At 38.4% G+C, this 12,495-nt stretch overlaps 1 protein-coding gene across 1 annotated transcript; it reads left to right on the top strand.

Annotated features, from left to right (window-relative positions):
- The first annotated feature begins 6,940 nt into the window (after positions 1 to 6,940).
- Positions 6,941 to 8,365, top strand: LOC113334710. Its single transcript, XM_026580901.1, has 2 exons — positions 6,941 to 7,226; positions 7,488 to 8,365. The coding sequence occupies exons 1-2, from the start codon at positions 6,941 to 6,943 to the stop codon at positions 8,363 to 8,365; spliced, it is 1,164 nt and encodes a 387-aa protein (XP_026436686.1).
- Positions 8,366 to 12,495: the final 4,130 nt, after the last annotated feature.

The raw sequence follows: 12,495 nt of genomic DNA, 5'->3' as shown, positions 1-12,495 counted from the left end.
TCTCGTCGATCTCTCAAGCACACAGTGAGAAATCGATCACTTTCACACTCTTATTCTTGCTCAGAAAACTTGGTCTCTTGATTCTCGGAAAAAACAATGGTGTTGAAAAACTTATTTTATTTCTGCTTCCAAAACTGATTTTTATAGCCCAAGCATTGAATACGAATTAATGCAAAATATATTGAATTTATTGCAAATATTATAAATTCCATAACAGTAAAAAAAACGGGCAAATTAATCATACCATAACTAGCACAATTAACAACGTAATTAAGAGCAGTAAAAATGGGCTGAAAGTTCTTTTCAAAAATCAGCTAAAAATAGTTTTCAAATTCAAGAGACCTCCCAAGACCACTCAGTGCCATTTTCTGAGATAAATTTATATGTTATCTGCAATGAAAGAAACGGCTAGGTAATACCCAACTGTTAAAAGATATCGGTTAGTTTACCTAATCGTTTCGTCTTTTACGGCTCGGATTCCCAACCGTGTTACCACACTTACGGTTGGTAAACCCAGCCGTGAGAAGGAAGGATGTTTTTAGAGAAAAATTATAAGCACTTATGGCTAGGTAATGTGAAGAAACGACCTGGCGGTAAGTGCTCAACAATTTCCATTATGTTGATATTTTCATCGTTGTACTTATTTTAGACAAAAAAAAGACTAACATTCATTCATATATGCGAAGTTATAAATATTCATCCGTCCAATCCATAACCAAACAACAAAAATACTAAATAGACAAAGTCTCAGATAATAAAAAAAAATCCATGAAGTAAAATTCTAAAAAGCCACTACATCCCCATTAGTCATTCATTGTATTCCTCGCCTGATCGCGATACCTTATCCGAATCGTCGTCCTCTTTCTCCTCTTCCACAACCTCTTCTACAACTCTAGTTTTTTTACCTCTTTCATGGCCACCTTGAACTAGAGTTTTTTTACCACCATCACGTCCACCTCGACCACCTTTTCTTTTCTTTAATTGAACATGCTCATTGGAGAGAGTATCCGAGTCCACTCTTGATACCATTACATGTAATTATCATGCGCATCGGAAGTGCCATAAGAATCTTCAAGCCCACTTCTACTCATTTGGTTTATTACTTCAGAGTAGGCATTCCAATGATCGATCAACAGTGCTGGTTAATAGGCCAATTTAACATTTTTTCCCCTTAAATTAGGAGTTGGTTACTCTCAGTTTAAAAATAGAGGCTTCAAGTACTCTTTTATGGACAACATCAATTTGACTAAGGGTTATACGAGGATCTAAAAGGACGAACCGGTTGGATGAAACAAAAGTCTAAGGTAGGTCGCCACATCAGAAAATACTCTTTCATCAACTTCATCGATTGCATCCTCATCAAGTATCAAATATGGATAAAAAACCACATCATCAACATTCAACTTTTTCATCATTTCGACCATTTTCGTCTCGTTAGACTTGTGTCCTCGAAGGGGTATCTTCCTCCTGTAGGTTTCTCTAGATCCCAGTTCTTATCTCAAGATGACAGCAAGCATTTAAAATGGTCGTAAGCCCAACACTAAGGAAAAAATAAATTATAAATAAGATATTACACACACAATACAATAGGAAAGTAAAAAAAAAACATTTGTTATATGGAAACCAAAAGATACCTGGATAAGTTGACGCATCCCACAATTTGTGTTTCGTTCCACCTAAAAGTTTTGTAAAGATTGTCCATCACACTAGAAAGGAGGCCCCACGAGTGCCTGGGTACTTTATTTGTTTCCGGAATGAGACTAAGAGACTTCAACCACATTCAAATTATTCTCCGAGAAATCGGGAAAAAAGACGGTGCCAAGAGAGTGCAACAAGTAAGCTATAGTTATATGTCGGTCTCTTGCTCCGTCCATCACCACATGTCCACTAGCAGTCTTGGGGCCGGAATCCTCAAACTTCTCCATCCAATGAACCATGTGTAATCGTCTTTGTCATCTTCATGACGCTAACCTGGTATATTGAATGGCCTTTTAGCTCTAGGAAACGCTCCGCTACCTATATTAAACTCTTCTCCCGTTTCAAGTTTTCCCTACCCAAGACAGTCTTTTGCCAAGACATAAAGCTCTTCAAAATGAATAGAAATGTTGAAACCCTCAAACATATCATTTCCTTCCAAAGAAAGACCAATAATTTGCATCATCCGGAATGATAGTCATCTTGTCGAACGGGAGTACAAAAAAGTCATGGTTTCGGGCCAGAATCTTTCTCTAAACCCATAAACAGTTACAACATCATAGATCTTCTGCAAAGCCTCAGTTCCAGACCATAATCTCGAAGTTTTTACCAAGGATAACACGTATGGATGCTCTCTATCCAACGACCAAAACTTTCCTTGTTGGTGCTTTAGTTTGGGGACCGCTTTATCAGGAAACTACAAATAATAAAAAAAATTGGTTATTACAATTAACAATCCATAATAATAAAATTAAAATAACATGCATTAAATTTGATTTAATAACATTGCTGCACAAACCCTAGCATCCCATGATGACGTGTAACCAAACAAGACAGATCGAACGTTTGGCTCACCCCCAATGTCTCCCATTCTTCTTGGGAGGTAAAAACTGCAGAGCATCAATGATTTGTATTGATGAGTCTTTTGGTGGATACTTCTCCTTCTTTTCCTTTTCCATCATGCATATACCATAGCAATGATAGGTGTCTAAAACATCCAATTTTAGTAACGCCTTCTTACACTTTTCTTCTTAGTTCTCTTAGAATTTTGTATATTACGCATCTTTCTTTGTTTTTAGGTACCATGGCTTGAAGTTGCGAAAAGGAAGGAAAAGCACTACTAATTTTGTTTTCTTAAATGTTTTATATCAGGAAAATTCCCAAGACATGAACCCATCATAGTTTCAATTTGGTTACACCAAAATGGAACTTGTGTGGCGGTCATGTGATGTGTGGCGGACATGTGGCCATTTCATGGGTTGCATTTCATTTCATAAGAAAAAAGAAACAAAAGAAAAAATATAAATAAATAAATAAAATAACTCAAAACTGTGAGTGGACTTCACCTCAAAGGAGTCACACATGTGCAGGAGAGAAATTAGGTTTCAATAGAAACCAATGTTCCAGATGAAAACTCATTTCCTGTTTCAAGAGAGATGGGTTTTAAGAAATTCTCGTCTCAGAGTGGGGACGATGAGATTGTGCTTAAATGCTTGTTGTTTCGGCTAGGATATAGTTTCAATTGGGTTGAACTGGATATGTATGGGCAGCTGGTGGTACAATATCAGTAGAAAAAGGGGATCTGAGGCTGTTGAAACAATGGGTTTTGATGGCTTGTTCGATTTGAAGAAGAGAAGATGGTGTTGACTTTATTGTTTTCAGCCTTACAAATGAATGAGATTATGAATTGATGTTTGTATATGGGTTTGTTTCAGTTTCAATTGTGCAGGGATTTGGAGAGGAAATGAAGGTAAGTCTCTATGCAAAGCAATACCACTGCATTGTGCTCAGCAAATGTTCGCATGATTGTCTGAGCTAAGATGTAGAATTTATCACGGTGATTCGAACTAAATGTTAGCTGAGGAAGAGAGAAGAGACGTTGTGTTGCTTCTGCGAGGAAAATGAGATGGAGTTGTGTCTCTACAAGGCAACAAGATAGTTGCTGGTGCTATGGAGTTTGAGTAAGAGCAGCAAGGAAAGTGAGCTGAAATGGGTTTTCAACCCTGAAGACTGTGGCCTGGAATTGAGATGGAAAAAGAGGAAGAGAGTATGCTGTTACCAATGCTTGTAGATGTGGCTCAAGGACAGGACTTTGATGCTGAGAAGAACGAAGAAGAAGATTGCTCTAGTGTGCTGCTGAGATATGAAGGAGGAAGCTGTTATGGGTCTAGACTGGTGGTATGATCTCTATGAGAAGTTCTGAACCGGAGAAAGCAAGGAAGATACTGAATGGTTGTCTGCAATGGGTAATGGCTTTGAAGGTATTGGCTTGTGGTTGCTGGCATGGTATTGCAGGTGTTTGCTTCCACTGATTAATGGGCTCGTATCTAAGATGGATGTGATGGTTTTAGGTGGGCTGGTTGCTAATGAAGCTGCAGAATTGAAGTTGGTACTGGTGTAGAGGAAGATGGCTGCACATGGAGTTACAAAGAATGTAGAGATGGAATTGGCAGAACGAAAAGGGAGTATGCTGCCGTTTAAAGTGTGAACTGACTATGAGCTGGTATACTTGGTGGTGATGTACAAGGTTGGCTGGTGCAGTGTGCAATATAAAGATGGTGCTACTGAGAGCTGGAGATTTCTAAAGGTTTTGATTCTGGTGGTATGTGGTGCAAGTTCGAGAAGAGGAACAAGCTGTTGATGTCCAATTTGTGTGTGATTGTGGAGCTGCGGTTCAAATGTGCAGCAGTCTGGTGGAGTTTCAGAACTAAAAATCAATGGAGAAGAGGCCAGAATGGGTTGTTTACAATGGGTTGCTGCTAGCATGGTACTCTGAGTGGAACTGCAGTCGAAGTGTTGCTGCTGTATTGTGTTGATGCTGCAGACAGTAAGCAGTTGCTTCTAAGATATAGAGGAGGTTCAAATGGGTTTTCAAATCTGAATACTCTGGCCTGGGACTCGAGTTAGAAGCCTGGCAATGAATGGCAGATGCTGAGAATAACAAGGCTACAGGTGAATCAAGTTTGGAAATTGTTTGGGTTGTATTTTTGGTCGGGAAATCAGTAAAAGAAGATGCTTTTGTAGACTGATTTGTTGTGAGCTTATGGGATGTGTACAAGGGCTTTCTGGCAACAGTTTGCACCTGATTTAGAAGCCTACAGGATATGCAGATATGGGTACCAGTTTATTTCAGTTATGAAAAGAGTTTCTTGCCGAGAAAACAGGGCACAAGTACTATCTGTGCGGATGATTATTGAATGGCCGTGATTGTTGGTTATTTTTAGAGTTAATATTAAACAAGAAAGTGGGTATGCATCAAGTCACGATTTTACAGGGCAGAGAAGATATAAAAGCTGCGCATAATACAGAGAAAAGCTACCTCTTTATCACCAGTGTTTTGTCTGCAGCTGTTCGAGAGAATTCCTGAAAGAGAAGCTACACAAAAGCAACAGTTCCAGACCAGATTCTTGCAGCTGCTTAGTATCTCACAGTGGTTTGCTTTCGCAATTGTTTAAGCCGTGAAACCTTATTTATTTTCAATATATTTTTGTGCTTAAACCAAAACTATGAGTAGCTAATAATCTTATTGATTGGGGAGGATTTCAAAACTCCAAGCATGTTTTATTAATCAATTCAAGCAAGTTATTCTTTCATAAATATTCTTTGGTTGATTATCTTTTACCGTTTATATGATCATGAGAAGTATGCTTGGTATCTAAGTGCGCAATTAAGTAACTCGTATGCAAATCTAATGCTAGTATTGAGAACTTTGATCTGTAATTATTAGAGTAATCTTTACATAATTAGCGGTGACTATTTGTCGCAAAGGGATTTTGTATGCAATAGTGTGTAAAAGATAACGCTAGGTTAACGTGTCGAGCTTACGAACATGTGGCTAGGAGCAACTTGATTCAAAAATTTATCAATTGATTGAATTACACCTAGAGAGCTTATTTTAGGTGATTCATTTGATTAGAATCCGCTAGAGAACTTATTCTATGCGGTGATTTAAGGAATCTAAAGATTAGTTGAGCTTATAACTTGTTTTAAGTTGTTAACAATCGAAATTTATTGAAAGTAGAAATTGTATGATTAATAATATCTTGTTTGGTAGTGGCAAATGAATCTCTAGTCAATTCCATCTTATAATTTGAATTACAATCTTTACAATCTTAAAAGTTTGTGTCTTTCAACAACAACAATTTGTAATAAATTGCAACTTAAAACTCACACCTCCCCGTGGATACGAACTCAACTTGCCTCACTACTCTTTATAGATTTGTGTAGCATAAGAGAATTATCATTGATAGGTTGACAACCTAATCAAAATTGGCGCCGCCGCCGGGGAGGCAGTGGTAGTATTAAGTTGTTATTTTTATTTTTAGCTTTTCTTTTGCTTTTTGTTTCACTTTTAGATTACTAATACAATTTTTGAGAATCCTATTTTCAGGTACTATTTCTTTGGTGAATGCTTAAAGAGGGGAGACTAAGTCTTATTAGTATCCGTCTTCGATCCGGCACTCAACTAAAGGACTTATTTGGAGCGGTTAACACTCCGCTTCCTCGTTCAACATCAAGCGAATTCGCAGACTTAGAAGAAGAGGAAGAACAAGTAGTTATGGCAACACTCAAGGATCTTGCATCACCACAATTGAACACTCAACCTTTGTGTATTCAATTGGAGGAAGAAATTGATTTGGAACCTCCTTTGCTCAACTCATTGCCCAAGTTCCATGGTTTAGCAGGGGAAGATCCAAACCGTCATCTCCAAGAATTCCACATGGTACTTGTAAGTGTGAAACCAAAAGACGTTGAAACTGATAACGCTATGCTTAGAGCATTCCCATTTTCTCTTAAGGATATGGCCAAGGAGTGGTTTTATAGTCTCCCAGCAGGTAGTATTACTACATGGAACGGTATGAAGAAACTTTTTCTTGAGAAGTACTTTCCCGCATCCAAGGTAGCACAAATCAAGAAAGAGATATGTGGCATTGTTCAAAGGGCGGGTGAGACTTTGTTTGAGTATTGGGAGCGTTACAAGAGATTATGTCAAAGTTGTCCACATCACCAAATCACGGAGCAACTTATCATCCAATATTTCTATGAAGGACTCTTGATAAATGATAGGACAATGATTGATGCAGCAAGTGGTGGAGCTTTAGTTGACAAGACACCCGCACAAGCAAGAGCTTTCATTGAGAATATGGCATCTAATTCGCAAGAATACTCCACCTGATCAGAAACTCTCTTCAAGAAGGTGAATGAGGTTGGTCAAGCTTCTCATATGGAACAAAGGATGAGTAATATGGAGAGGATGATGCAACAAATATCTGCAGTGATTGTTCCATCGCGTGAAGGCAATATGGAGCACGCAAATGTTATGTACCAGAATCATCAAAGGCCGAGATATGACCCGTACTCCAACACATACAATCCAGGTTGGCGAGATCATCCAAATTTCAGTTACGCCAACAAGCAAGCTGCAGTATATCCTACTTTCAATCAACAAGGAGGCTACCAATTCATGCAAAGACCACAACAAGCATCTCAGGGAACAAGTGTAGATGAAAAGTTTGCTCTTATGATGCAAGGTATGCAAGAGATTTCAAAGTCAGTGCAAGGGTTCAACCAATTCCAGCAGAAATCCGAGATGGCTATGAGAAATGTGCAAAACCAAATTAGTTAACTGGCTAGTGACATGAATCAACTCAAGGCACAAGGGTCTGGAAAACTTCCTTCACAACCGTTGAACCATAAGGAGAACGTCAATGTTATTGAGCTAAGAAGTGGAAAGCAAGTAGAGAAACCGGCAACATCACCGGAGCACCATTAATCTGTTTTGGAGCACCAAGAGGATGAAACAGCCGCTAACAAGGCTGATTTGGTACCAGATTCTAACTTTAAACCTCTTGTTTCTACTAATGTCACTTCTCCTCCTTTTCCTAGTAGGTTTGCAAAGTCCAAGAAGGAGACACTATACAAGGAGATTTATGAGATTTTCAAGAATATCCAAGTGAACATACCACTCTTTGAGGCGATAAGGCAAGTTCCTCTCTACGCAAAGTTCTTGAAGGAATTGTGCGGTAACAACTGCAAATTGATCGGTAATGAAGTTATGTATGTGGGTGAGAATGCCTCCGCGTATCTTCAAAAGAAACTTCCACCAAAATTGAAGGATCTCGGTAGTTTCACTATACCATGTATAATTTGTACAACCAGGTTTGATCCTGCTTTACTAGACTTAGGTGCAACTATTAATGTTATGCCTGCCTCAATATATGAATCATTAGACCTTGGTCCTCTTAAGGATACCGGAATTATTATTCAACTTGCTGTTAGGTCCACTACTTACCCGAAAGGGGTTGTGGAAGATGTTTTGGTGCAGGTTAACGAGCTTATTTTTCCTGCAGATTTTTATGTTCTAGATATGAGGGATGAAGATTCACCATCGTGTACACCTTTGTTGTTGGGTAGACTATTCATGAGAACTTCTAGAACTAAAATTGATGTCTTTAAAGGCACAATAAGTATGGAGTTTGACGGTGAACCCATAAGTTTCAACATCTTTGAGGCTATGAGATATCCTAGTGACGTACATTCCTGTTTTTCGGTTGATGTGATAGATTCTTTGTCTCAACAATTATTTGAGTTAGACGGTGATGATGCATTAGAGAAATCCATAATGAAGAGTTTAGATTGTGCAAAGCATGATGACATGAAAGTGATATAGAAATGTGTGATGAGCTTAAAGAAGTTATTTGCTCTCTTGCTGCATTACAAGAACTCTCACCTAGAAATGATGTTTCTTATATTTCCTTACCTTGTACTAATGAGAAACTCTTGCCATCGATTTTTCAAGCACCTGTCCTTGAATTGAAACCTCTTTCAGATCACCTCAAGTATGTCTATTTAGGTGAGAAGGAAGAGTTACCGGTGATTATTTCCAAAAACCTCACCAAGGTGCAAGAAGAGAATCTTATTCGTGTGTTAAGAGAATGCAAGTCTGCCAAAGGGTGGACCACTGCAGATATCAAGGGAATCATCCCTTCCATGTGTATGCACCGAATACTTCTTGAGGAGGGGGCAAAACCAACAAGGTAATCTCAACGTCGCTTAAACCCTCCAATGATGGAAGTGGTGAAGAAAGAAATCCTGAAGTTGTTGGATGTAGGGGTTATCAATCCCATATCCGATAGCAAATGAGTAATCCCTGTCCAAGTCGTTCCAAGGAAATTCGGTGTCACAGTGGAGAAAAATGAAGATAATGACCTAGTTCCAACTAGAATTCAGACCGGTTGGAGAGTGTGCATTGATTACCGGAAGCTGAATTCTACTACCCGAAAAGACCATTTTCCCTTACCATTTATTGATCAAATGCTTGAGAGATTGGATGGACACTCTCACTATTGTTTTCTTGATGGTTTTTCAGGGTATAATCAGATTTTCATAGCTCCGAAAGATCAGGAAAAGACGATATTTACTTGTCCATTTGGCACATTTGCGTATAGACGTATGTCGTTCGGTTTGTGTAATGCTCCTGGAACTTTCCAACGTTGTATGGTAAACATATTTTTAGATTATGTTGCAGGCATCATAGAAGTGTTTATGAATGACTTTAGTGTGTATGGCGATTCTTTTGACAAGTGCTTAGATAACCTTACACTTATTCTTAAAAGATGCGTAGAAACTAATCTTGTGCTTAATTGGGAAAAATGTCATTTTATGGTGAACCATGATAATGTGCTAGGCTATATTGTATCCTCTAGGGGGTTAGAAGTGGACAAAGCTAAGATATATGTGATTAAAAATTTACAATACCCCGCAACTGTGAGGGAGGTTCGTTCTTTTCTTGGCCATGCAGGTTTTTATAGGAGATTCATCAAGGATTTCTCTAAGATTGCAATGCCCCTGTGCCAACTTTTGCAAAAAGATGTTACCTTTGATTGTGACAAGGAATGTAAGAAGGGTTTTGATACCTTGAAAGAGTTGTTGACTACTGCACCCATCATCAAACAACCTGATTGGAGCAAACCATTTGAATTGATGTGTGATGCTAGTGACTACGCTGTTGGAGCCGTGTTGGGACAGCGAGATGGTAAAGTTCTATTGCCATTTACTATGCTTCTATAGCTCTCAATGGCGCACAAATCAACTACTAAACCACTGAAAAGGAGCTCTTGGCAATAGTGTTTGCACTTGAAAAGTTCAGATCCTACTTGGTGGGTACGCAAGTGATTGTTTTCTCAGATCATGCTGCACTCCGGTACTTACTAACAAAGAAATATGCTAAGCCAAGGCTCATTAGATGGATTCTACTTCTTCAAGAGTTTCATCTCCAAATTAAGGACAAGAAGGGAAGTGGGAATACCGTGGCGGATCACTTGAGTAGATTGATTGCATCCGAAGAAGCAATTCCTTTGCATGATAGTTTTCCGGATGAGCAAGTCTTTGCGGTGGATAACATAACTCCATGGTACGCTGATATTGTGAACTACTTGGTGATGGGACAAGTACCTATTACCATGTCTAATTCTAGAAATTGAAACTCAAGAAAGTGTCCAAGCAATATACATGGGATGAGCCATATTTATGGAAGCATTGTGCAGACCAAATAATGCGAAGGTGCGTCCTAGACTCTGAGTTTCAATCTATTCTTAATTTCTGTCACACATATGTTTGTGGAGGCCATTTTGGGTCCAAAAGGACATCTCTCAAGGTTCTTGAGAGTAGTTTCTATTGGTCCACTTTATTCAAAGATGCATACTTGTTTTGTAAAGATTGTGATAGGTGCCAACGAACCGACAATCTAGGTGCTAGAAATCAAATGCCACTAACACTGATTCTCCCTGTAGAGATATTTGATGTTTGGGGTATCGATTTTATGGGGCCTTTTTTGAATTCGAATGAGAATATTTATATTATTCTTGTCGTTGATTATGTTTCTAAATGAGTGGAGGCTAGAGCCACCAAGACTAATGATTCTCAAGTTGTTTGTGAGTTTGTGAAGGAACAAATATTCTCTAGGTTTGGCACACTTCGAGTAGTGATTAGTGATGGAGGTTCCCATTTTCAGAGATCCTTCCACGCTCTTCTCAAGAAATAAAACGTTACTCACAAAGTTAGCACACCATATCATCCGCAAACAAGTGGACAAGCTGAAATTTCTAATCGGGAGATCAAGTCCATTTTAGAGAATATGGTGAATACTACAAGGAAAGATTGGATCTTTAGAATCAATGATGCTTTATGGGCATACAGGACAGCATACAAAACTTCCATTGGAATGTCCCCGTTTAGGATGATTTATGGAAAACCATGCCATATTCCTGTAGAACTTGAACACAAAGCTTTTTGGGCCATCAAGACGTGCAACATGGAGTTAGATGCTGCAGGGAAACAAAGAAAGCTTCAACTTAATAAATTGGAATAAATCCGTAATGATGCATATGAAAGTTCGCGCATTTACAAGGAGAAAACTAAAGCTTTTCATGACAAGATGATTTCTCGGAAAAGTTTTGTTATAGGGCAGAAAGTTCTCTTATCTCATTCTCGTCTTAAGTTGTTTCCCGGTAAACTTCGGTCCCGTTGGGTTGGACCATTTGTTATTACTAATGTGTTTTCTCATGGTGCCGTTGAGCTTTATAGTCCCAATACAGGGAAGATTTTCAAGGTGAACGTCCATCGAGTAAAACCATACTATGAGCAATTTGTGACTGAGAATCAAGAAGTCATAGAATTGAGTGATCCACTCCCTCTGGAGGAGTAATTGGAGATGAAAGTCGGGTTTATGACTTTAAACCAAGCGCTTAGAGGGAGGAAACCCACTTGTATCGTATTTCTTACCTTACCTTTCATTTTTTTTTTTTAGTTTTTAGTTTTTCTTGTATTTTATCATGCTTGCATCATATTAGGAATGCCCTTTCTTGAATCATATCTTAGAGCCCATTTTCCATTTAGGACAATGTCATGTTTAAGTTTGGGGGAAGGGTTCCATAAAAAAAAAATTGATGTAGACAAAACGATGAGGTGTATATATTAGCCGAGTCGGGATTAAATGCCAACTAAATAGCTAGTTTAGTGTTCATTCTCTATTTTTCAAAAGAAACTATTAATTGGAGTATAGGTTTTGTAGGTAGACCTCTAGTAAACCCTCACGAGACTATAACTCGTCCACTAGGGACGCCTAGGGGTTCAAAGGCTTGTTGCATTTTGTCAAAAGTAATCGTAGCCTCGATGAAAAGGAGTTGTTATATATTAGATTAGTTTAATTTGCTCGAGGACTAGCAAAGATGAAGTGTGGGGGAATTTTATAGGTGTCTAAAACATCCAATTTTAGTAACGCTTTCTTACACTTTTCTTCTTAGTTCTCTTGGATTTTGTATATTACGCATATTTCTTTGTTTTTAGGTATCATGGCTTGAAGTTGCGAAAAGGAAGGAAAAGCACCACTAATTTTGTTTTCTTAAATGTATCAGGAAAATTCCCAAGACATGAACCCATCGTAATTTCAATTTGGTTACACCAAAGCGGAACTTGTGTGGCGGTCATGTGGACATTTCATGGAGTGCATTTCATTTCATAAAAAATAAAAAAAAAACATAATAAAAAAAATAAAAAAATAATAATAAAGAATAACTCAAAACTGTGAGTGGACTTCACCTCAAGGGAGTCACACATGTGCAAGAGAGAAATTAGGTTTCCATAGAAACCAATGTTCCAGATGAAGACTCATTTCCTGTTTCAAGAGAGATGGGTTTTAAGAAATTCTCAGCTCAGAGTGGGGACGATGAGATTGTGCTTAAATGATTGATGTTTCGGCTAGGTTAGAATTTCAATTGGGTTGAACTGGATGTGTATGGG

The sequence above is a fragment of the Papaver somniferum genome, unplaced genomic scaffold (assembly GCF_003573695.1).
Source record: "Papaver somniferum cultivar HN1 unplaced genomic scaffold, ASM357369v1 unplaced-scaffold_137, whole genome shotgun sequence".
Lineage (NCBI taxonomy): Eukaryota > Viridiplantae > Streptophyta > Magnoliopsida > Ranunculales > Papaveraceae > Papaver > Papaver somniferum.
The sequence above is the reverse complement of the archived record's forward strand: the minus strand, read 5'-3'. Positions and strand labels throughout refer to the sequence as shown.

Excerpts from the sequence above, each read along its gene's own strand:
- LOC113334710 (XM_026580901.1), top strand. The coding sequence starts at position 6,941 with ATGGAGAGGATGATGCAACAAATATCTGCAGTGATTGTTCCATCGCGT. Across the intron at positions 7,227-7,487 it reads GTTTGCTCTTATGATGCAAG|AGGATGAAACAGCCGCTAAC; the intron begins GTATGCAAGAGA and ends TGGAGCACCAAG.